Source organism: Bos mutus, chromosome X, assembly GCF_027580195.1.
Source record: "Bos mutus isolate GX-2022 chromosome X, NWIPB_WYAK_1.1, whole genome shotgun sequence".
NCBI lineage: Eukaryota > Metazoa > Chordata > Mammalia > Artiodactyla > Bovidae > Bos > Bos mutus.
In genome coordinates, this window is record NC_091646.1 from 70,868,251 (window position 1) to 70,895,174 (window position 26,924).

A 26,924-nucleotide genomic window follows, 5' to 3' on the forward strand; every position below is an offset into this window, starting at 1 on the left:
CCCATATAATATGATTTGGGGCTGTAGATACATGAAAGAGTCTCTTCATATTATACCTTAGGGATTGGTTCTCCCTACCCTGTTTTGTTTCATTCTTCTCAGAACCAAGGTAACTTTTTTTGTAGTCTCCTGAGAATGTGGATAAAAGTGAGTTTACTTCTGATTTACCTTTAGCCTAAGAGTATGGTCCCTTGAGTTTTGATGTCTATTTTCCTGAGCTAGTTTTGCTAAATTAAAGTTAGCATTTGCCTAGGTTTACAAATGCCCACCCGAAAAAGAAAGACGCTGGACTTCTCTCATGGTCCAGTGGTTAAGACTCCATTTTTCCAATGCAGGGATGCGGGTTTGATCCCTAGTTGGCGAACTAAGATCCCGCATGCTGCACAGCATGGCCAATAGATGAATAAATAAATTTTTTCAATGGCTTTAAATCTCCATTTACTTCTTTGGGACCTCACTTTTCCTTAGATATTTCTTGGTAATTGCTTTACTAGTCAGTTGCTTTTGGAATTAAAAAAAAATGTCATGCAATGTTTTTGCTTGTTTTAAGTAGGTTTGACATATAAAATGTGTTTTGTTGGTTTGACATATATAATATGCCCTGTTTTCAGGAGCAGAATTCTTGATTTCTATTGCATTGTGACAGAACAGTTCTTTAAAGATTTTTCTTATGTTCATGACTTTTCATTATGAGTGTCCCTCAGCCAGTGTGACTATATTGATAGTATTAGTATGGTAAGATCTTCCTTATATGTTTTATGAAAACACACTAATATTCCTTTTTTTTTTTTTTCAGGCTAAAGATGCGGTTATCAAAGCTGCACAACGTGATCCTAGAAACATTTTCACTCAGTTTTATATATTCAAGATTTCAATCGTGGAAGGCAACTCTGGCAGAGGTATAAATGTTATATTGTCTATTAACACAAAGAATAATCATCTTTGACCATAAAAGAAAAAAGTAGTCTTTAAGACAATGGAGTTGGGTATATGTATGTATGTATATGTGTATGTGTGTATATATGTATATATATGTGTGTATATATATATATATATGGTAGCTTCCCTATGTAAAGATGATACAACCATACAACAAGAAACTATGGAAGGTTGCATAAAAATAAAAGCAAAAGGTCTACCTACTGAAGGAATAGGAACTAGGCAGATGTCGGATAAGAATTAGGGGGAAGTCTTGTCACTGTAGACTTTTTTATACTTTGTCATTTGAAACAGCCTATTAAAAATTAACCTTAAAAAGCTGGGGGCAGGGAGAAATTATAATTCAGTCAGTTAAGAATTTGTCTTTAGTCTCCAGGATACCTTTTAATTGTTTTCACTTAGCCTGGGAGGTTATCAGTGAGATATTTGGCCCTGAAAATGGAATTTCTCTCCACAAAGTTGACAGTGTTAAAATTGCTAACATGAACCTTATCCCATTAGTGCTTTGTCCTTTCTATTAAGTTAAGCATAGTTTCCTTGCTAGGTGTCTGCACACATGGGTATCTTGACTTGGTTATCGGTTTCCATATGCTGTGATATTATTCCTGCTCAACTCTGGATGACTGAGCAAATCCTGGAGCAATGTGAACTCCAGACTGGTTGCCCTTTGTTAAGGGTACAAGGAGAGAAACTGAGAAACTTGAGTTAATGGGTTCAAACAGAATTTATACTAATCCAGTTAAGCAGCCATTTATGAATACTACTGTATGTGCTGGAGAAGGTGATGGCAGCCCACTCCAGTACTCTTGCCTGGAGAATCCCATGGATGGAGGAGCCTGGTAGGCTGCAGTCCATGGGGTCGCGAAGAGTCAGACACGACTGAGCGACTTCCCTTTCACTTTTCACTTTCATGCATTGGAGAAGGAAATGGCAACCCACTCCAGTGTTCTTGCCTTGAGAATCCCAGGGACAGGGGAGACTTGCAGTGGACTTCATTATTCACTCTAAGAAAAAGATATTTTTTCTTTGAAAAAGAAGTGTTCTAGGGTAGTAAAGTATACCTGTATATTAATTAAGGAATAACAAATTGCAATCAGCTCTTTATCAAGGTTAATATTGCTTTCAATGTCTGTTATTAAGGTTTTTATTAGAGACTTCTGGGCATTTATTTTTCTTGATATATTATGCTGAAGTATAGAAGCACTTGAAACTTTTGTCAGCAGAAGTAGCAAAAAAATAACCCCACAAAACCAGATTTCCAGTTAAACTTTTTCTTTTAACATTCTATTAAAATTATTTTACTTTTTAAGCATAACATAAGCTCAGTCTTTTTATTTCTTCCCCATTTATCTGTGATCATTTTTAGTCATACATACTTACTGAAGATACATACAATAAAATTTATTATTGCCTAGTGTAGGATTTTATGAGATTTATTTATATTAGTAACCGACATGAGTGTATGACATGACAAATTGACAATTGCATACACTCATGTAACCAGCACCATAATCACGATATAGAAGAAAAAATTAACTTCATGCCCCTTTGTTGTCTCTCCTTCCCACTACTTCTAGCCATTCCTACTAATCTCATTTCTCTCTATAATTGTACCTTTTCCAGAATATCATATAAATGAATTCATATAATATGAAGCTTTTTTTCTTTCACTTAGTATAATGCATTTGAAACTCATTCATACTGTTGTGTGTGCCTTTGAAACTCATTCATACTGATATAGTTTGTTCTTTTTTTATTCATGTAGTATTTCATAAGTATGAATGAATTTTATACATTATACATTTGCAATTTATACATTTATCAGTTGAAGGATATTCAAATATTTTCCAGTGTTGATGATTATGAATAAAGGTGGGATAAACATCTATTTACAGATTTTGTGCAATGACAAGATTTCACTTCTCTAGGGTAAATATTGAGGGATATGTTTGCTGGGTCATGTGATAAGTATATGTTTGTTAGAAACTTGCCAAGCTGTTTTCTAAAATGGCTCTACAGTTTTATGCTCTAACTAGCTATATGTTAAAGTTCCAGTTGATCTGCATCCTTATAAGCACTTGGAATTGTCCACTGGAAAATTTAGTCATTCTAATTAGCAGGTTGAGATATCATGATAAGGTTATAATTAGTATTTCCACAATATCTAATATTTGACATCCATACATCTTGTTTGATGGAGTGTTTGTACAAATCTTTTGCCCAGTTTTATATAAGGAGCTTTTATATTCTTACTGAATTTTGAGAGTTCTTTATATATTTTAAATACAAGTTATTTATCAGATATGTGTTTTATACATTTTTTCTTTTTATTTTCTTAGTGTATTTCATGACAAGTTTGATGAAGTCTAATTTATATTTTTTCTTCTTTTATGGATCTTTTTGGTATTGTAACTAAGAAATCTTTACTTAATCCATAATCACAAAAAGTTTTCCCTATGTTTTCTTCAAGAAATTTTGTGGTTTTAGGTTTAAAGTTTATGGTTAGTTCTGTGATCCATTTTGCATTTTTTTGACTTAAGGTATGGATTGAAGTTCCTTTATTGGCACATGGCTACCTAATTATTCCAATTTTATTTATTTATAAGTTCTGTCCTTTCCCAACTGAATTTCCTTTGCACCTTTAATGAAAATCAGCTGTGTATGGGTCCCTTTCTCGACTCTTCATTGTGTTCCACCGATCTATTTATCTTTACACCATTCCCACACTGTCTTGATTAATGTAACTATATAGTAAATTTGAAATCAGGTGGTATTGGTCCTCCAACTTTATTCTTCTCATTCAAATTGTTTGGGTTAAGTCTTTGTACATCTCTGTGAATTTTAGAATCAGTTTTTTCAATTTCTACAAAAGTAAATATTGATTGAGATTCCATTGAATGTAGATATACATCAGTATGGAGAGAATCAACATCTTCCAATCTGTGAAATGGAGTTATATACCTCCATTTGTTTAGCTCTTTAATTTCTCTCAGAGATCTTTTCTATCTTTTATCATATCAGTCTTACTCATCTTTTGTCAGATTTATCCTTAAGTATACTGTATATTTTATGCTATTTCAAATGGCATTTTTTAAAAATCTTGGAGTTTGATTGTTCATTGCTAGTATGTAGAAATACAAATGATTTTTGTATATTGATCTTGTATCCTAAAGATTTCTAAATTCACTTATTGCTTTCAGTAGCTTCCTTGTAGATGTAATGTTATCTACAAATAAAGACAATTTTACTACTTTCTGCCCAATCTGGGTGCAGTTTTTTTCATGTGTTATTGTACTTGTTAGAATCGCTAGCACAGTGTTGAGTAAAATTGGTAAAGAGCAGATATCCTTGACTTTTTCCTGATTTTAGAGGGAAACCATCCAATTTTCAATCATTAAGTATGATGTTAGCTATAGGTTTTTCATAGATACTTTTCATCAGATTGAGGAAGTTCCCTTCTGTTTCCAGTTTCCTAGATGTTTTTAATCAGAAATGGATGTTGAATTTGGTCATGATTTTTTTTACATCTATTGAAATTATCAAGTTAAAAAATTTTATTGGAGTATACTTTAATAGTAATTAAACTAAAGTATTAATGCAATATTGTATTAGTTTCAGGTGTACAACCAAGATAGTCTGTTATACATATACATATGTTGACTCTTTCTTAGATTCTTTACCAATATAGGCCATTTCAGACTATTGAGTAGAGTTTCCTGTTCTATACAGTAGGTCTCTATTAGTTATTGCTTTTATATACAGTAGTGTGTATATGTCAGTACCAATCTTTTGTCTCTCCTTCCCCTTACACCCTAGTAGTCATAAGTTTCTTTTCTACATCTGTAACTCTGTTATTTTGCAGATAAGTTCACCTGTACCCTTTTTAAATTTTTTGTACCCTTTTTTTAGATTCCATATATAGGTGTTATCATATTTGTCTTTCCCTGTCTGGCTTTCTTCACTCAGTATGACAATCCCTAGGTCCATCCGTGTTGCTGCAAGTGGCATTATTTCACTCTTTTTAGTGGCTGAGTAATATTCCGTCATATATTTATACCACATCTTCTTTATCCATTACTCTGTAGATGGGCATTTAGGTCACTTCCATGTCCTGAGTATTGTAAATAATGGTGCAGTGAATGGTCATGTATCTTTTTGAATTACGGTTTTCTCTGGAGAGATACCCAGGAGTGGGATTGCTGGATTATATTGTAGCTCTGTTTTTAATTTTTTAAGGAGCCTCCATACTGTTCTCCATAGTGTCTATACTAGTTTACATTCCCACCAACACTGCAGGAAGATTCCCTTTTCTCCACAGCCTCTCAACATTTATTGTTTATAAATTTTTTGATGATGGCCCTTCTAACTGGTATGAGGTGCTATCTCATTGTAGTTTTGATATGCATTTCTTTAATAATTAATGATGTTGAGCATCTTTTCATATGCTTTTTGGCCATCTGTATGTCTTCTTTGAAGAAATATCTGTTTAGATCTTCGTCTCCTCTTTGATTGGGTTGTTTTTTGACGTTGAGCTTCATGAGCTGTTTGTGTATTTTTGGAAAGATTAATCCATACTGGCACAAAAACAAATACAGATCAATGGAACAGGATAGAAATTTCAGAGATAAACCCACACACCTAATCTGTTGCAAAGGAGGCAAGAATATACAATGGAGAAAAGACAGTCTCTTAAATAAGTGATGCTGAGAAAACTGGGCAGCTCCATATAAAAGAATGAAATTAGAACACTCCCTAACACCATCTGCAAAACTAAACTCAAAATGGATTAAAGACCTAAATGTATGAGGCCAGATACTATAAAACTATTAGAGGAAAATGTAAGCAGGACACTCCGTGACGCAAATCACAGCAAGATCTTTCTCAATCTACATCCTTGAGTAATGAAAATAAAAGCAAAAATTAACAAATGGGACCGAATCAAACGTAAAAGCTTTTGCACAGTAAAGGAAACCATAACCAAAATGAAAAGTCAACCCTCAGAATGGAAGAAAATATTTGCAAACAAAATGATCAGTTTTTTGACGTTTTTTGTATGGTCAGTTATATTGATTTTCCAACTGTTGAACCAATGCTGCCTTCCTGGAATAAGCTCCACTTGGTCTTGATGTGTTCTTTTTAAATATAATGTTAGATTGGATTTGCTAATAGTTTGTTTAAGAATATTTGTGGCTGTGTCCATGGTCACAGATATTGGCCTCTGGTTTTCTTTTCCTGTTAGGGTAATGCTTATTGCATAGAATGAATTGGAAAATACACTTCCTTTTTACATCTTCTAGTAGAGTTTTTGTTGCTCAGTTGGTGTTATTTTTTTGTTAAATGTTTGGTAGAGTTCACCAGTGAAGTCATCTGGGGCTGGAATTTTTTTTATGAGAAGGCTTTTAATTATAAACTCAATTTCTTTAATAGATAATAGAATTCTTCAGGTTATCTATTATTTCCTGAGCTTTGGTAGTTTATGTCTTTGAAGAAATTGTGTTTCATCTAAGTTGTTGCAATTATTGGCCTAAAATCATTCATTATGTCATTCATATTATCCTTTTAACATCTGTAAATTCTAAAATGATGTCATATTTCTCATTCTTGATATCTGTAATTAACATCTTCTCTCTTTTCCTGTCAGTGGCTGTAAGCTGATCAGTTTTATTGACCTAAAAGAACTAGCTTTTGGTTTCATTAATTTTTCTCTATTTTTTCTGTTTTCTGTTTCATTTATTAATTTTCTGATCTTTATCACTTCCATTCTTCTACTTACTTTGAGTTTCATTGGCTATTTCTTTTCTAGTTTCCAAAGGTTGAAAGCTGAGGTTATTGATTTAGACCTTTATTCTGGTCTAATATAAACAGTTAATGCTATAAATTACCTTCTAAGTGCTGCCTTAGTGACAATCCACAAATTTTTATATATTGTGTTTTCATTTTAATTCAGTTATATTTTTCAATGTGACTTGACTCCAGTGAAAACCCATGGATTGTTTAGAAGTATGCTATTTATTTTACAAACGTTTGTAGATTTCCAGAGAATTTTTTTCAGATAACTTTTTTATTAATTTAATTTCTGTTTCAGTCTATGATCATAAGTTTGTATGAATCCTTTTAAATATGCTAAGGCTTGTTGTATGGACTAGAGTATTGTCTTTCTTGATAAATGTTCCCTGTATACCTGAGTGGAATGTGTATTTTGCTGATGTAAGGTCAAGTGTTCTATAAATGTCAATCAGGTCAGATAGATTAATACTGTTAAATATCCTATTTATAAATATTCTAAATATTCTAAATATCCTAAATATAAATATTTTCTGTCTACCTGTCCTGTCAATTATTTGAGAGCCTTCATTGAAAACTTTGACTATAATTATGGATTTGTTCATTTCTCCTTGCAGTTCTGTAAGTTTTTCCTTCTGGTACTAGGTGCATAAACATTCAGGATTGTTATGTCATCATAATAAATTGATTCCTTTATCATCATGAAATAACCTTCTGGCACTAAGTCTTTGCTCTGAAATCTGTTTTGTCCATTATTTTTTAAATTAGTTTTTATTGGAGTATAGTTGTTTTAAAGTACTGTGTTAGTTTCTACTGTACTGCAAAGTGAATCAGCTATACATATACACATATCCCCTCCTTTTTGTATTTCCTTTGCATTTAGGTCACCACAGAGCACTGAGTAGAGTTCCCTGAGCTATACAATAGCGTCTCATTGCTTATCTATTGTATACATAGTATCAATAGTGTATGTATGTCAATCCCAAGTTAGATCATTGAAAAAGCAAAAGAGCTACAGAAAAACATCTACTTCTGCTTTATTGACTATGCCAAAGCCTTTGACTGTGTGGACCACAACAAACTCTGGAAAATTCTGAAAGAGATAGGAATACCAGACCACATTACCTGCCTCCTGAGAAATCTGTATGCAGGTCAGGAAGCAACAGTTAGAACTGGACATGGAACAACAGACTGGCTCCAGATAGGGAAAGGAGTATGTCAAGGCTGGATATTGTCACCCTGCTTATTTAACTTATGCAGAGTACATCTTGAGAAACACTGGGCTGGATGAAGCACAAGCTGGAAGCAAGATTGCTGGGAGAAATATCAATAACCTCAGATATGTAGATGACACCACCCTTATGGCAGAAAGCAAAGAAGAACTGAAGAGCCTCTTGATGAAAGTGAAAGAAGAGAGTGAAAAAGTTGGCTTAAAACTCAGCATTCAGAAAACTAAGATCATGGCATCTGGTCCCATCAATTAATGGCAAATAGATGGGGAAACAGTGGAAACAGTGACAGACTTTATTTTGGGGGGCTCCAAAATCACCGCAGATGTTGACTGCAGCCATGAAAGTAAAAGACGCTTGCTCCTAGGAAGAAAAGTTATGACCAACCTAGATAGAATATTAAAAAGCAGAGACATTACTTTGCCAACAAAGGTCCATCTAGTCAAGGCTATGGTCATGTATGGATGTGAGAGTTGGACTTTAAAGAAAGCTGAGTGCCGAAGAATCGATGCTTTTGATCTGTGGTGTTGGAGAAGACTCTTTAGAGTCCCTTGGACTGCAAGGAGATCCAACCAGTCCATCCTAAAGTAAATCAGTCTTGAATATTCATTGGAAGGACTGATGATGAAGCTGAAACTCCAATACTTTGACCACCTGATACAAAGAACTGACTCATTTGAAAAGACCCTGTTGCTGAGAAAGAGTGAAGGCGGGAGGAGAAGGGGACGACAGAGGATGAGATAGTTGGATGGCATCACCAACTTAATGGACATGAGTTTGAGTAAACTCTGGGAGTTGGTGATGGACAGGAAGGCCTGGAGTGCTGTAGTCCATGGTGTCACAAAGAGTCAGACATGACGGAGCGACTGAACTGAACTGTCAATCCCAATTTCTCACTTCATACAACCCCCCACTTTGCTACCTTGGTGTTTATTTTTTTGTTCTCTGCATCTCTGTCTCTACTTCTGTTTTGCAAATAAGATCATCTATATAATTTTTCTAGATTCCACATATATTCAGTAATATACAATTGTTTTTCTGAATTACTTCACTAATATGACAGTCTCTAGGTCCATCCACATCTCTACAAATGACCCAATTTCATTCTTTTTTATGGCTGACTAATATTTGATAGTCTGTATATACCAAATCTCTTTATCCATTCCTCTGTTGATGGACATTTAGGTTGCTTCCGTGTCCTGACTGTTGTAAATTGTGCTGCAGGGGTGCATGTATCCTTTTGAATTATGGTTTTCTCTGGGTATGTGCCCAGTAGTGGAATTGCTGGGTCATATGATAGTTTTTAGTTTTTTAAGGAACCTCCATACTGTTCTCCATAGTGGCTGTGTCAATTTGCATTCCTACCAGCAATGCAAGAGGATTCCCCTTTCTCAAGAGGCAGGTTGGGTGGTCTGGTATTCCCATCTCTTTCAGAATTTTCCACAGTTTATTGTGATCCACACAGTCAAAGGCTTTGGCATAGTCAATAAAGCAGAAATAGATATTTTTCTGGAATTCTCTTGCTTTTTTGATGATCCAGTGGATGTTGGCAATTTGATCTCTGGTTCCTCTGCCTTTTCTAAATCCAGCTTGAACATCTGGAAGTTCACGGTTAACATATTATGGAAGCCTGACTTGGAGAATTTTGAGCATTACTTTGCTAGCGAGTGAGATGAGTGCAGTTCTGTTCTTTTAAGTTTAATTAGGTCCTATTTGTTCTTTTTTTTTTTAATTCTAGGAAGTGGTTCAAAAAAGACCCTACTGTGAATTATGTCAATGAGTGTTCTGCTTATGTTTTCCTCTAAGAGGTTTATAGTGTCTAGTCTTACATTTAGGTCTTTAATCCATTTTTAGTTTATTTCTGTGCATGGTATTAGGAAGTATTCTATTTCATTCTTTTACACATAGCTGTCCAGTTTTCCCAGCACCACTTATTGAAGAGGCTGTCTTTTCTCCACTGTATATTCTTGCTTCCTTTATCACAGATTAGGTGACCATAAGTGCATGGATTTATCTCTGGACTTTCTGTCTTGTTCCATTGCTGTACATTTCTGTTTTGTGACAGTACCATACTGTCTTGATGACTGTAGCTTTGTAACATAATCTGACATCAGGGAATCTGATCTCTCCAGCTTCAGTTTTCATTCTCAAGATTGCGTTGGATATTCAGGGTCTTTTCTGTTTCCATACAAACTGTAAAATTTTCCTACCTAGTCCTGTGGAAAATGTTGTAATTTGATAGCGATTGCATTGAATCTGTAGATTGCTTTGGGTAGTATAGTCATTTTCACAATATTGATTCTTCTGATCAAAGAACATGATATATCTCTTTTATCTGTTTGTATCATCTTTGATTTCTTTCAGCAATATCTTACAGTTTTCTGTGTACAGGTCTTTTGCTTCCTTAGGTAGATTTATTGTTAGGTTATTTTATTCTTTTTGTTGCAATGGTAAATGGGATTGTTTCCTTAATTTCTCTTTCTGATCTTTCATTGTTAGTGTTTAGGAATGCAAGAGATTTCTCTGTGTTAATTTTGTATCATGCAGCTTTACTAAATTCATTGATTTGCGCTAGTAGTTTTCTGGTGGTATATTTAGGGTTTTGTGTGTATAGTATCAGGTCATCTGCAAAGAGTGAACGTTTTACTTCTGTTCCAGTTTGTACTTCTTTTATTTGTTTGTTCTCTGATTGCTGTATCTAGGACTTCCGTGACTATGTTGAATAATAGTGGTGAGATTGTACACCTTTGTCTTGTTCCTGATCTTAGAGGAAATCTTTTTAGTTTTTCACTATTGAGAATAATGTTTGCTGTGGGTTTGTTGTATATACCCTTTATTATGTTGTGGTAGGTTCCCTCTATGCCCACTTTCTGGAGAATTTTTATCATAAATTGGTATTGAATTTTGATGAAAGCTTTTTCTTCATCTATTGTGGTGATCATATGGTTTTTATTCTTCAGTTTGTTAATATGGTGTATCACATTGATTGATTTGCATATATTTAAGAATCCTTGCCTCCCAGGGATAAATCCCACTTGATCGTGGTGTATGATCCTTATAGTGTGTTGTCACATTTGGTTTGCTAGTACTTTGTTGAGAACTTTTGAATTTATGTTTACCTGTTTTGTGTGATATTAATATAACCACTCCGGTTTTCTTTTGATAACCTCTGCCAGAGTGTATATTATCCTATCATTGTCTTTTAACCAGTTTTGGCTTTATTTTTAAAGTATGTTTTTTGTTAGTTGCGTATAGCTAAAAGTTGCTTTCTTTAATTCAGTCTGTCTCTGTCTTTTAAATGGATCCTCTAGACCATTTATATTTTAACGTGATTGTTGATATGGCTAGGTTTAAATTTAACATCTTGTTATTTGTCTTCTGTTTGTCTTTTCTGGTCTTTGTTGCCATTTTTCTTTTTTCTGCTTTTTTTTTCTGCTTTCTTTTGGGTTAATTCAATGTTTTATCATTATGTTTATCTCATTCTTTGGCTTATTAGCTATAACTTTTTCTTTTGTTATTTTAGTTGTTACTTAAGGTCTATAGTACATATATTTAACTTACCATGGTCTACCTTTAAGGCATATAATGAAATGTAATATAATTTTTTTTACTCTGTTCTGTATTATATGTACCAAATTATATTTATCCCATTCATTATTGATTAAATTTAGGATATTTTACTCTTATAAAAAATTGTTGTGTGAATATATTTGTATGTTTTTATTCACTTTTGCAGGTATATCCATGGAATAAATTCAAAGAGGTGAACTGCTCAGTTGGGCATTTTTCTGACTTTCAAGTCTTCCTTAACAGTTTAGCTATTTAGGTGACTTTTGAAAATTAATAAGATATTAGTGCTCTTAAAATGAATTCCAAAGTCATTGTGGTATAATAACCATAGATAGCTATTATCTTTGATAAGAGTATCTCATGTTTAATTGTCTCCTTGTTTTTCAGCTTTGCAGGCAATTTTCAGTTTGGAGTATTTATTAACGACTGAAGAGCAAAATGAGAATAATGTATCTACAAAGAGAACTTCAGGTGTCATGCTTTTCTGTTTGGCTGCCCAGTTTGCTTTAGAGGTAATTCTTATGTAGCCACTTATGAGATTTTTACCTCTTTTCCATTTTCAGAGACTATTATGATGGAATCATCATCAGTTAGGCACAGGAGAGGTTTTTCTTTACCATCTATTTTGCCTCATTATTTTCACACCAAATTTGGTTGTAGAATTGTTTTATTTCTCTTCATCTTTTTATAATTTAAAGTAAATAAAACAAAGTGAAGTTAGATATTTGTTCTTAAAACAATAGGAAAATACACATAGCAAAACATTAACTTTTAATAGAAACTTGAGATTTAAAATGCTCTACTATGCAAAAAAAAATATTTATTTGGAGACGTGTCTATCTCCTTGGTTTGCAAAAAAAAAGTTTGAACCTTAATGGACCTTTCTAGTTGATAACCAAAAAACAACTTTAGTTTGGAAGCAATAATAACTTGTACCTCCTTTTTTTATTGGCAAAATTCTGGTCTTAGTAATACATAGGATTAGGAAAAGCATTTTAACAACTGTCAAGTATATTATCAACAATATACAATCTGGCCACAGTTGTCTCTTCTACTTTATCTCATATTACTCCCCTGTATCATCATCATAGTGATATAAGCCACTATTACCTTAGGCACAGGGTCTAGAATAGCAGACACATAAGACTTCTATAACTCCAAGCACATTCAGTGTTTCTCAAACAGGCCAATCACATTCCTTTTTCCCTGTCTTATTGACACCATTCTATTTTTTAAGAAATGTTCTTATTTAAATGTTACCTTAAGATTTTTTTCCACTGTACAGACTTCCCAAATCAATTCTAGTTCTCAGTGCTCTCCTCCTACTCTGAATTGCAGTCATTTTTAATGTGTATACTGCTTATTTGGTCTATATTTTATATACTGCCTTATATTGCTAATGCATGGATTGTCTGTCCAACTTGACTTACAAGATCCTTGAGTTTTGAGATCCTTTAATGGACCAGAACCTGGTGGTCTGGAGTTGATGATAAGAAAGTAAAAGAGAGAGAGAGGCTGATATTCCCTGGTTTACGCAGAAAACCAGTGAAGTCCTTGACACAGGGCTTGTGTTGCTCACGAAGGCACTGGGCGCCCTCTCCAGGGGGTGAAGGCACAGTGCGCCTTCTTGAGAGGGTCTTAGAAGCCTGGGCAGGAGAGTGAGCATGAGAGTTTCTGTGCTCCAGAGAATTAGCCAGAGAGAGAGAGAAAGACACGGGGACCCAAGCTCTGATGGAGCAAAGGTGTTTTATTCAACATAGTGTGGGTATATATAGTGTCTTACAAGGTAGCTTTGTTCAGCAAAGATAAAGATCAAAAGTCTAGACTTACAAACTATGAAGGAAACATAAGGCAATCTATATCAAAGAGAGAGGGTTGTAAATAATCACTTTTACCTTATGGTTCATAAAAAGGAAGAGGGTCGTAAATAGTTATTTATTATTGTATGGAAAAACTAACGAAGGAAATGCATGCATTCCTCAGCCCTGGGAGCGGTTTGCCACCCCTCTTAATTCCTGAATATTTGGGAATTAATAAGGAACAGAGTATTCATGACAGATCCAAAACAGCACACAGGAAGCCTCCTGTTAAATGCTTCCTGACACTTGAGGACTGTATTTCTGGTACCCAGTCCAGTATCTTGCTCAAAGTAATAGCTGAATATAGTTTTGAATGATATGTGTTTTGATGTTAATGAATAGGATAATAAAACTCCTGGAAGAGGAAAAATATTTGGCAGATGTGGATACAGGATGTGTTTGTGCAGAAAATGAGAAAAAAATCTGTAATGGGGAACCCAAAAACAAATATATTTTTAAAGGAAGGTTTATACAGTTATATCTGATGGAAAGCAGAAGAAAGGTGGTGGAAGAATTATGGAACTATATTTCTGAAAAGCAAATAATTGTAATAGAAGAGAAAGAATCGGGGGGAAGAAACCCAAAGTAGTTTGAATTAGAAGATGGAAGGAAGTATGGATGAGCCAAGCCCAGGAAATTGAATATATTTCTACAAAAGAACAAGGATGGAATCCAGTCTTCACTTAGTGTAATCGCTTTGCAAAAGGCATTTCAAGTGCTAATGAGACTGTCGTTCATTCAGCAGATATTTATTGAGTAGCTACTATGTGCCTACCATTGTTCTGGGCTCTTGGTATAAATAAGTAAACAAAACATTGATATGCCTTCTTGGAGCTAACATTCAAGCAGGAGGAAAGAAAATACTAATAAGCATAATAAATAAGAAATGACATAATATGTTAGAAGTTGATAGCAATATAGAAAAAATAGAGCAGTCTTAATAGAGCAGATCAGGGATGGGAATGGGCTGAAATGGGTGTGAGTTATTTTTTTCAAATAGAGTGATGAGGATAGGTCTCATCAAGAAGATGACATTGTACGAAGACTTGAAATTGGTCAGGGAGTTAGCCCTGTAGATGGGGAAGTGAAGAGGAGCAGTATTCCAGGCAGAGGTAACACCAATTCAAAGTCTGTAAGGTAGGAACCAGGAGTAGCAAGGAAGCCAGTATGGCTAGAGTGAATAAAGGGTGGGATTAATGAGAGATCAAGTCAGAGAGGTAATAGAGTCTGGATTATATAGATCCTTATAGACTAGTGAAAGTACTTTGACTTTTACTCTGAATGACATTGGAGTGTCGTGACATGATTTGACTTTTATTTAACAGAAATACTCTTGGGTGTTATACTGAGACTAGGCCAGAAAAGAAGAGCCAAGGTGGAAGCAAGGATACCTAATAGGAAATTTTTAAAGTAATCTAGAGAAAAGATTAAGGTGACTCAGATAAGGGAGATAACAGTGGAGGTAAATGATAAGAGAATTTGCTGACAGATGAAGGGTATAAGAGAAAGAGACTGGGTCATCAAAAAGAGTTGCCATCAACTGAACTAGGAGAAGCTGCAAATAGAGCAGAGTTGGGAGGACAGTTAGGAGTGCAATTTGGACATGATGCATTTGAGATGTCTGTTAGACTATCCAAATGGAGATCCGAGTAGTCAGTTGATACAGCTCTGGAGTTCTGAAAGAGGTCGGGGCTGAAGAGAAAGGTTTACTGCTGCCGCTGCTAAGTCACTTCAGTCATGTCCGACTGTGCAACCCCATAGATGGCAGCCCACCAGGCTCCCCCATCCCTGGGATTCTCCAGGCAAGAACACTGGAGTGGGTTGCCATTTCCTTCTCCAATGCATGAAAGTGAAAAGTGAAAGTAAAGTTGCTCAGTCGTGTCTGACCCTTAGCATGGACTGCAGCCTAGCAGGCTCCTACATCCATGGGATTTTCCAGGCAAGAGTACTGGAGTGGGGTGCCATTGCCTTCTCCGAATATATAGATGATATATAAAGCTATTAGACTGGGATACCATCACCAAGGAAGGGAGTATAAATGAAATAGAGAAGATGACCAGAGACTGAGCCTGGAGCTCTCAAATATTAATGGTTTGGAGAAAAGCAGAGGAACCAGTAACTGTTCAGAGGAACTGTGGTATTAGAGAAGATTCTTGAGAGTCCCTTGGACTGCAGGTAGATCCAACCAGTCCATCCTAAAGGAAGTCAGTCTTGAATATTCATTGGAAGGACTGATGTTGAAGCTGAAGCTCCAGTACTTTGGCCACCTGATGCGAAGAACTGACTAATTTGAAAAGACTCTGATGCTGAGAAAGATTGAAGGCAGGAGGAGAAGGGGATGACAGAGGATGAGATGGTTGGATGGCATCACTGACTCAATGGACATGAGTTTGGGTAAACTCCAGGAGTTGGTGATGGACAGGGAGGCCTGGCGTGCTACAGTCCATGGGGTCACAAAGAGTTGGACACTACTGAGTGACTGAACTGAACTGAGAGGAACCAATAAAAGGGTAATTAATGAAAGAGAACAACCTATGAGGTAGGAGAAAACAAGGATGGTGTGGTGTCTTAGAAGGCAGCTGTGTTTCAAGGAGGAAAGAGTGATTATGTTGATTGTTGCTGATATGTCAAATACCATGAGGACTGAGAATTGACCATTGGAATTTATAATATGTTGGTCGTTGGTGAGTTTGACGAGCAGTTTGGGTCGAGGTAGGACAAATGCCTGATTACAGTAGGCTCAAGAGAGAATTGAAGGAAAGAAATTGTATGCAATAAGTATAGTCAATTCTGTAGAAACGTTTACTACAAAGGGAAGAAAGGAAGTTGGGCAAGAAAAATAAAAGAAGTTGGGTAGTAGTTGGTGAGAGAAGTAGGATAAAGAGGTTTGTTTATTTGCTTGAAATGGGATGAATGAGAATGCTTATATACTGATAGGAATGACCCAGTTAGAGAACAAAAGTTGGCAATGTTACAAAAATGAAAGTTGTTAGACTAATGTCATTAAACAGTAATGGACACAAGTGTGTAATTTTGGGGATTGGCTCTAGGAAGAAAAGCTGGCTTAAAACTCAGCATTCAAAAAAAATAAGATTATGGCATCCAGTCCCATCACTTCATGATGGATAGAAGGGGAAAATGTAGAAATAGTGACAGATTTTATTTTCTTGGGCTCCAAAGAAACTGTGGACGCTAACTGCAGCCATGAAATTAAAAGACACTTTCTCTTTGGAAGAAAAGCTACGACAAACCTAGATTGTGTATTAAAAAGCAGAGACATCACTTTTCCAATGAAGGTCTATATAGTCAAAGCTGTGGTTTTTCCAGTAGTCATGTATGCTTCACTTTTCTCAATGAAGTGGTAAACAAGGTCATCACCCGAGAGTAAGAATAGGAGAGGAGGTGTTGGAGACTTGAGAAAAGAGGACAAGATGTCCACTAATCATCCAGAAAATCAGAAAAGTGAATGGCAAGGGTATGTGGTATGCTTGCCTTGTAGCAGTAAGGTCCATTTGATGAAATTTTAAAATAAATAGTTGTATAGGTTTTTATCTGGCTAGTTTCAGCTGCATGGATACAGGCACAAAAGTGACTAGAAAGTTGAATTTAACCAGGCTTGGGTTTGCTGACATGACTTAGTGACTGAACAACAACAACATACTTTTGCCAGATGAACACAACGAAGCAAAAGAGGGGCGGGAAAATCAAGAAAGAAGGAAATGGTTATAATGAATCCCCATGGAATTTAAACTAGATACAGAGGAGGACTTCAAAGAGATTAGGAATGGTGAAATGTTAGTAGTGTCAATGTATTGGTGATCTTAATGCAGTGGAAGAATTGCTGGAGTGATAAAAGGAGTGAATTAGAAAGGTTTGTTGTTTATAGTCAAAAAAGAGTTGTATCCAACTCTTGCCACCCCATGGACTGTAGCCCACCAGGTTCCTCTCACCATGGAACTTCCCAGGCAAGAATACTGGAGTGGGATCATCCTGACCCAGGGATCAATCCTGTGTCTCCTGCGTTGGCAGGTGGATTTTTTTTACCACTGAGCCATTTGGGAAATCCTTATGTGGATTAGGGTGCTGGAAATGAGGGTGATCTCAGAGTCTGGGGTTCTTTTGGTTGCTGCTGATAAACAGGAATAAAGAGCACAGTAAGATTAGTCCTAGTGGAGTCAAGGCAGTGTTGGCAAGGCTATGAGTGTTTGTGGATAGAGAGGAGTGGCTTTCTGGGGACAATATGAACCTGTTTAGTAAAAAGTTTTTCAGTGAGTAATCCTTCTACCATCTTGCAGCAACTCTTAGTTTGAGAATGCAAACAGACAAGTTTAGATTTTTTTTTCTTGTCCTTAATGGGCAGGAATATAGACAGTATTTTGTAAGTATCATTTTGAAATGTAATTTAACATATCATATTTATCCTTTTTAGAATGGCCAACAAGTCGTAGCAGTAAAAGCTTTGGAAAATTTAGCTAAATATTCAGAAGAGCCGCCACAAGTTCTTACAGCTTTAAAGTAAGTAATCCACATCCTGTGGATGTAAAAGCATTTCCTCTATACATGTTACTCTTGGTCTATAAATTTTGCCGTAATAGTACTGATGGCTTCAGGCTGAAACAATGCCTACAATACCAAGTGGGGTTTTTTCCCCCAGCTTTATTGAGATATAACTGACAAATGGTGGTATTTTGTAAGTTTAAGGTATGTAACTTGGTGATTTAATACACATTCATATTATGAAATGGTTAGCACAAGAAGATTACATCCATCACCTCACAAAATACTACACTGTATGTGGTGAGAACATTTTAAGATTTACTCTCTTAGCAACCTTCATGTATATAATACAGTGTGGTTAACTACAGTCACCATGCTGTACATTAGATCTCTGGGCTGTATTCAATTTGTAACTGGAAGTTTATACCCTTTGACCAGCATCTCTCCATTTTGTCCACCCACAGGCCCTAACAAACATCATTCTACTCTGTTTCTGTGTATTTGGATTTCTTCCTTTTTTTGTTATTTCTTGCTTGCTTTCTTTTTTTTTTTTAGAGATTCCACATATAAGGGAGATAATCCAGTACTTGTCTTTCTTTGTCTGACTTATTTCACTTAGTATGATGCCTTCAAAGTCTGTCCATGTTGTCACAAAAGACAGGACTTTTCTTTTATCTAGTTAAATAATATTCCTGTGTGTGTGTGTGCAAGTACACATACTACATTTTTTTATTCCTCCATTGATGGACACTTAAGGCTGTCTCCATGTCTTAGCTATTGCAAATAATGCTATAGTGAACATGGGGGTGCAGATATTTCTTCAAGACACTGATTTCCTTTCTTTCAGATACATAACCCAAAGTTGGGTTGGTGAATTGTATAGCAGTTTTATTTTTAATTTCTGAGGAACCTCCATGCTCTTTTTCCACAGTGGCATTCCCGTCAACAATGCACAAGGGTTTCCTTTTTTCTATAAAAAAACTTATCTCTTTTTTTTGGATAATAGCCATTCTAACAGGTGTGAGGTGATATTTCACTGTGGTTTTGACTTGCATTTCCCTGATGATTATAATGTTGAGCATCTTTTCATGTACCTGTTGGCCATTTGGATGTCTTCTTTGGAAAAATATCTATACAGGGCTTCTTCCCATGTTAAAATAAGATTGTATTTTGCAGTTGAGCTGTAGGAGTTCCTTATATATTTTAGATATTAACCACTTATCATATATATTATTTGAAGATATTTTCTTCCATTCTATTAGTTGCCTTTTCATTTTTTTGATAGTTTCCTTTGCCATGCACAAAATTTTTACTGTGATTTAGCCCCACTTACTCATTTTAATTCATTTTTGCTTTTGTTGCTTGTGCTTTGGGTATCATATCCAAAAAGTCATTATCAAGGAATTTTTCCCTGTGTTTTCTTCCAGGAGTTTTATGCTTCTACGTTTTTTTGTTTTTTGTTGTTTTTTTTTTCTTTTTTAAAAATTTATTTGTTTTTTAATTGGTTTTAAGTCTTGTATTTAAGTCTTTAATCCATTTTGATCTATGTCTTCTGTGTAGTGAGAGATAAAGGTCCAGTTTCATTCTTTTGTGTGTGGATATCAATTTTCTCAGTACCACTTATTGACAAAGATTTTATTTCCTCTATTAAGTATTCATGTCTCCCTTGTCAAATATTGGTTGATGATATATAGGTGAGTTTATTTCTGGGCTCTCTATTCTATTCCATTGGTCTATGTGACTATTCTTATGCCAGTACCATGCTGTTTTAATAACTATAGCTTTGTAGTATAGTTTGAAAACAAATGTGATGGCTCTAACTTTCTTCTTCTTTTTCAAGCTTGCTTTGGTTGTTCAGGGTCTTTTGTGGTTCCATACGAATTTCAGGATTTTTTTCTTTTATTTCTGTGAAAAATGCTATTGGAAATTTGGTAAGAATGCTTAAAGTAAAAAAACAAACAAAAAAAAGAACATATCAGTTAAACCTGATCTTTTCTTTATCTCTTTCTATGAAGGAAAATGATTTATCAAAAGGGAACTTTTACATACAATAATCAGGCAGAGGAGGCTGAGGTAATGGTAGAGAATATGCCAGTGGAAAAACTGGAAACCAGAAGGGTTCTGTAGTGATTATCCTGTTGGCCAACTGTACTTGAGTCCACTCTTCTGAAGGGAAATGGAATCACAGATATAATAATATCAGAAGGAGTCTTGAGATACTTGCATATGTTTAGTCAGATAAATATCTAAAATCATCCAGGATGATTGATAGTGTTTTTTATTTTTAAAGATTTTTAAGGTTTGAAACTTAACAAAATACCTTATTTTGTCCATTTGTCATCATGCTGCCAGATCCCTTCAAAAAGTACTCATCCTAGTTTATATGGAACCCAAAGGCCAGTTCCAGGTTCCTTTATAGAAAGAAAAATATAAAAGACTTGTACATTATGCCTAATGTTCCAACAGGTGATTTGGGGCAATGATATAAACTGTGGAACTATTTAAGAATATCTAATAAGCAATGCTTTTGTTTTAAAATTATTTTACTAAAGTACTCTTCCAAAATTACTAAGTTGGTATGTTTTCATTGCAACCATTAAGACATACAAAGACTTACAAATAAAATAATTAATCTCCTTTTCCTCTCTCTTTTCTTACTTCCACCCCCTGGGGTAATCAAGATTACTAACTTGATTTCTTTCTAAGCATCATTTTTTTTTATTACTTTATCATACAGGTGTTTGTTTCGTCTTTGTCTTCCAAGAATTTCTCAAATGCCAGAATCTGAAAACAAGTAAGTTATAATTCAACAGAAATGATGTATTCACCATTAGAAAAAAAATAGAAAAACTTCCACTAGAAATGTAATATTGAGAAATATATAGTATAATGGGTAAGGGCAGTATAGACTCTGGGGCTAGTCTTCCTGGATTTATATTTTGGCTCTGCCACTTATTAGATATGTAGCCTGGGCCTCTGTTTGCTCATCTGTAGAATGGGTGTAATAATAGTACCTACCCTATGAGGTTACTGTGATGACTTGATGAATAAATAAGTGTAAAACACTTAGAATATTGCCAGACCCTTACCATGCCCTCAGTAACATTAGCTATGATTTCATTATGATATTGCATCTGTTTTTCCCATTTATTTATTTATGGCTGTGCTGGGTCCTCGTTGCTACATGCAGGCTTTCTCCAGTTGCAGTGAGTGGGGGCTACTCTCTAATTGTGGTGCGAGGGCTTCTCATTGCGGTGGCTTCTCTTGTTGTAGAGTACAGACTCTATATTATAAGCTTCAGTAGTTGTGTCTCATGGGCTCTAGAGCACAGGCTCAGTAGTTGTGGCACGTGGGTCTAGTTGCTCCTGTGGCATGTGGAATCTCACCAGACCAAGGATCAAACTTATGTCCCCTGCTTTGGCAGGCAGATTCTTAACCATGGACCATCAGGGAAGTCTGTTTTTCCCTTTTTTAACAGGAGACTTACATATAGATGTATCTCTTACTTTCCCACAGAAACATAAATAACCTGATTTTTGTTGATTCCGATTTTCTATCACCTCAGCTGGGAGTATTCAAATATCTTTCTGCTCACAGTTTCTGTGGCATATGATATCAAGAACTTAACAATTTGTGGAAGAATTAGGTCAGCCATTTTTCATTCACAAAATTCATTTACTCCTAATAATTTAAAAGAAAACTATTCAAGATCTTGAGTAGGGATGACTTTCAGAGAAATATCACTCATCTCTATTGTCTCTGCTTGAACAAAAAGTCTATAATAGTGTACCACTACTTCATTTTTGCTTTGTATGTTTGTACCTGGAGGTATAGTATTTTTTCAGCTAAATTCATTGGGAACCGTCTATAACTGAGGTAATATTATATTGATGACATAACTTTTTTTATAATACAAATTCTACCCATACATGTATGGTTAAGTTTTGCCTCTTCTTTACAGGTTCTATGAATCCATTTGAAGGGCACTTAAACTAAAAAAAAAAAAAGTATTGAGATAATTGGAATTTGAATAATGATCAAATATTTGATGATATTAAGAAATTATTGGAACTTCCCTGGTGGTACTTGGCTAAGACTCCACACTTCTAATGCAGGGGTCCTGGTTTGATCACTGGTCAGGAAACTAAATCCTACATGCCACAACTAAAAGATCCCACATGCTACAACTAAGACCCAGCACAGCCAAATAAATAATTTAAAAAAAAATTTTAAAGTATTATCTTTAAAGCATATAATGGTAATATAGTTATGATTTTTAAAGAATCCTTTTATCTTATAGACACACCCTAAAATATTTATGGATGAAATTATGTGATGTCTGGAATTTGCTTCAAAATAATATAGCTAGGTGGAAGTATCATTGAAATAAGATTGATGATGAATTAATAATTATTGAAGCTAAGCCATGGATACCTGGGGGTTCATTCATCTGTTAACACATGTAAACTTCTTTGAAATTTTCAACAATGAAAAGTTAAAGAATAAAATAGGAAACTCAGAGACTAAACCTTGATAGCTAATAGAACATAAAAGCTTCTTGAAGGCTAAAAAGGGCTATTTATATTGATCTTTGTATCTCTGAAACCTAGGACAGTATCAGATATGTAATAGTCACTCAATTTGTTTAAATGATTAAATATCAGTTCTTTATAAGAAGATCTTATATTGGACTTAAAGGGTGCTTCATACTCCATGTAATTGCAATGCAGTCAAATCCCACTCATTAAAACTAATTTGAAGATAGGGAAAAAGAAAGGCATCTTGTTTGAATTAAGGACAAACTTAAATTACAGAATATTTTTTAAATATGCCTTTATTGTTTTCATGTAAATACAGTAATAAAGAACATCCAAAAAAATAAAGAACATCTACTAGCCCACGAATGGTTCAACCAGAGCAGCTACACTTCTCTCTCTTCTTGTATATTAGAGTTTTATAAAATTTTATCTGAAACACAGGTTCTGGTTTCCCCTCTTCAAAAAAAAAAGTTGAAAATCACAGAGATCAGTACCTGCTCTCAAATTCTACGACCCTGTAATATAAAACTTTATCAGTCATTGAAATCCTTTGCTTAGGTGTAGAGGGGGAAGAGAGAAAAAAATACGAGGACATTGGGGCTGAGGAACAGTATCCTATAATGGGGAAAAACAGTGTAAAATGATAGATTTGCACCTTGAGCAACAAACTTCACAATTTTGCATTTTCTTTGAGAAGCTCTCAGGTACAAATAGAGTCTCTTTTTGATACTTTTCTGAAGTAAAGCTTTGGAACAGCAGGAAAATACTCTTTTCTTTACTTTTTAGAAGGCAAGAAATGGATAGAATTTTGGCTTACTTCAATACAGGTAAATATCTCCTTGATTATTTTCACTCATTCATCTTGCCTCTATCCTCTATCAATATATAAATTCTCCAAGTATATTGAGCACACTGCCTCAGGCTTCATGTTTGAGTTAAGCTTCATGTTTTTACTAACATTTGTCACAGCAGTATATCTAGTTTCTTTATTCACAAGCAGAGAAAAGTTTGCTGTCACTAGCATTCATCTCCAAATGTGATTTCAGCTCTGTTTTTATTACAGTTTTTAAAAAGACATTTCTGTTTTTTCCTTCCTCCCTCCCTACCTGCCTTCCATCTCTGTTTCCACTTGATTCTAACCTAGAAAATGAACAGGTAAAAAAGGATCAAAACAAAAACACTCTGAACCCCACTAATTTTCATGATCTCTGCATCAAATTCAGATTGCTTACTCTGTTATTTTGAGGCTGTCCATCGATCTATCTGGACTTCCCTGGTGGCTCAGACGGTAAAGCGTCTGTCTACAATGCGGTAGACCCGGGTTCAATCCCTGGGTCAGGAAGATCCCCTGGAGAAGGAAATGGCAATCCACTCCAGGACTATTGCCTGGAAAATCCCATGGACAGAGGAGCCTGGTAGGCTATAGTCCACAGGGTCACAAAGAGTCGGACACGACTGAGCGACTTCACTATAGTCACTATCCATCTATCCAAGTCTATGTCATCTCCTCTGTATACCAATAATTCCTGCCTGCCCACTTCATTCAGCTAACTTCCTAGCTCCATTGAATTCCTTTTTCCAACTCCATGCTTTCTTTCTTGGTGTTGCTTTTGCCTAATAGGTCTTCTGATTTCTACTGCCCATGCCTGGTGGCTCAGTGGTAAAGAATCTGCCTGCAGTGCAGGAGATGTGGGTTCAATCCCTGGGTCAGGAATATCCCTCAGAGAAGGAAATGGCAACCCACTCCAGTATTCTTGGCTAGGAAATCCCATGGACAGAGGAGCCTGGTGGGCTACGGTCCATGGGGTCACAAAAGAGTTGGGTATGACTTAGCGACTAAATAACAACAATGTACCAATTTTCTTAAGTCTAAAATACACCAAAAACTCCATATCCTAGGAATTCTATCCCATTTATTGCAGTAGTTCACTTCTACACCTCAAATATCTGTCAACAGGTTGTTAAATGTAACAAAGCAGTTTAGAAACCACAGCTTTTCAAAAGAGGAATGTTTACTGTTGGCATTCTCTCTCAGAAGGGCACAAGAGTATGTAATAAATGTTTTCTGATGATCACAACAGATTTTGGTTCTGTACTTTGCTTGCTTAGGAGTTCAGTAAATAAATATTATGCTAACCTATCAGTATCTTTCCAATCCTCAATCTCCATTTCAGTATTTTAAATGATTATTTCTATTTTTTTCCTTACACATAAATCATATCTTTCTACCTCAGGTAGTGAATGATTGCTCTAATTAAAAATCTCTCCAAAGATGTGTTTGTTCTCCAGAGTTTGAATTAACAGTTTATAAGAGCTTGGTAATGCTTTTTGTCATTTTAATTATTTTGGTATGCACTCATGCACACACACTGAAAAAGGACTTTCTAAATCCAGGCTCATGTCTGACTGTTTTTAAAGCAGGATTAACAACTTTGTTAGAGTATAAAGTAAAAGACCTCAATATCAGATTTTCTTGTTTGATGCAGCACTCCTGAACCTTACTCAGTTATTTGAAGGAGAAACCTGGACTTTAGCCTCTAAGATTAACGAAGCTCATTGGTTTCGAAAAACAGGTAAAAGGAAATTGTGTGGCTAAGCGAAACATTGTGGGGTGATAGAATCAGACAGATTCAAATTCTAGCTCTTAAATTTATAGCTATGGGTAAAAGGATAACTTGCTTAATCTCAGTTTTACTATAAAAAATGGGGAACCTGGGACATACCATGCACTCACTGTTAGTTTTCTTCATTTTCTATTGAAATGAATCTAAGAATAAAATAATGAATTAGAACTGCAGGTCTCCAAGGTTATGTTCCTAAACTTGTTCTAGAATGCCCAATTTATCTCTAAATGTGAATCCTGAAAAATAAACTATATGCAACAATATGAATGAATCACAACAAAATGAATGTTGAGCAAAAGAAGCCAGATGTTATGTATATACTGCATGGATCCATTTATATATAGTAAGAAACAAAAAGCCAGCAAACTAATTTACAGTCTTAGAACTCAGGATAGTGGTTACCCTTGAAGGGAGTAGTACTTGAAGAGGGTAGGTGGGATTGCTTCTGGGTTTCTGGTAATGATAAAGATCTTTGATCTGGATTGGTTACATGGATATTATATACTTTATGAAAATTCATCACATTATACGGTTATGAGTTATGCAATTTACTTTATGCAGATTCTATTTATAAAATTTACACTCCAGTGATAAGTAAGCAAGAGCAATTAAGCATCAGTGTTATAAGGTTAACTGGTTCTTCATGAACCTTTTTCTGCTTTATGGGGTTTACTGGGTCTCTAGGAGAAAAGGGAATAAATACAACAATCTGGTTTCTGGGAAACTTATGTGTATAATGGAAAATAGAAAACATTTAAATTACAGAAAGATTTAATGACTTTGATGTTTTAGAAGTTCAAAAAGTTATTTCTCAATACCTGTTTCACTGAATTTTAATTTTGATTTTTCAAGATAAAGATCATGCTGAATGTTGCCTAATGGGGATGTCCACAGGTCTATGAAAGATGTGAATCTTTCCATCAGTTTTCCTGAACGTTGAGTCTAATATACCTGATCTTTGCTTAATTTTAACTTTCTTTCAATGTGATACTCATTTTTTAGATGGATTCGTGTCAACTAAGAATTTATTGTATATCCCTGATTTAAAAAAAAATTCAACACTATTGCCATTAGTCATTGTCCTAGAATTAAAGATTGGAAGTAATAGAAGTCTCTAAGTTTACCTGGAAAAAATTTCTCTAAAAACCTAAAGTTAGCTTTTTTTAACCCTTGAGAAACCCCACATTAGTATGTTAATATTAAGGATGTGGAGATTATAAATCTGTGGAGATTATAATGGTACAGAATAAACAGTGAATTTTCATAATTATGTTATTTTATGTTAATGTTCAGCTTGGAACTTGGCCGTGCAATGTGAGAAAGATCCACTGTCAATGAGAGAATTTTTTGTACTTTCTTACAAGGTAAGTCTCTTCTAACAGGTATCTCATGTATGAACCACAACAAGGATATGACCCTATGGCTATAGTCAAGGACTAAGTATAGAGTGAGATTGGCTTTTAATCTAGGAACTCTTAATATACGTTTAAGCAGGAATGACCTAAGGAGAATTTGCTCCCTAGAGGATATAATATGAGAACATGAGGTAGATCTCCCCATACCACAGTATCACAAACAACCATCCTGGAGTGTAAAGTTCTACCATAAGAGACTTACTCTTTTATCTTTGAAGGAATTTCAGTCTCTCAAAGTCCTATATAAAAATCTAACTATTTTTAGAAGGAAATACTCTAAGAAGTTGTAAATTACCAAAACATTAGGAACGGTTCTGGATATAAGTCTGTAGGAATATAGAATAGGTATTTGGGGACAACAGGAGGTTAAAAGGATGCTAAGAAGTTTAGATCTGCTTTATAACTTTTCTGAGAGCAAGCTCTATGTATAAGGATTTGAGTTTGTTTTGCAATTATAAGCACTTAAAAA

General features: G+C 35.1%; 1 protein-coding gene across 1 annotated transcript in view; it reads left to right on the forward strand.

Moving 5' to 3' along the window:
* TEX11 (testis expressed 11) overlaps positions 1 to 26,924 on the forward strand; it is a 203,865-nt gene that overhangs the window by 118,104 nt on the left and 58,837 nt on the right. The window contains exons 17-23 of the mRNA XM_070365322.1: positions 797 to 899; positions 11,910 to 12,034; positions 17,811 to 17,896; positions 20,616 to 20,672; positions 23,203 to 23,243; positions 24,903 to 24,989; positions 26,334 to 26,404. Of these exons, the coding sequence (XP_070221423.1) occupies positions 797 to 899; positions 11,910 to 12,034; positions 17,811 to 17,896; positions 20,616 to 20,672; positions 23,203 to 23,243; positions 24,903 to 24,989; positions 26,334 to 26,404 (570 nt within the window). The remainder of the gene's footprint in view (positions 1 to 796; positions 900 to 11,909; positions 12,035 to 17,810; positions 17,897 to 20,615; positions 20,673 to 23,202; positions 23,244 to 24,902; positions 24,990 to 26,333; positions 26,405 to 26,924) is intronic.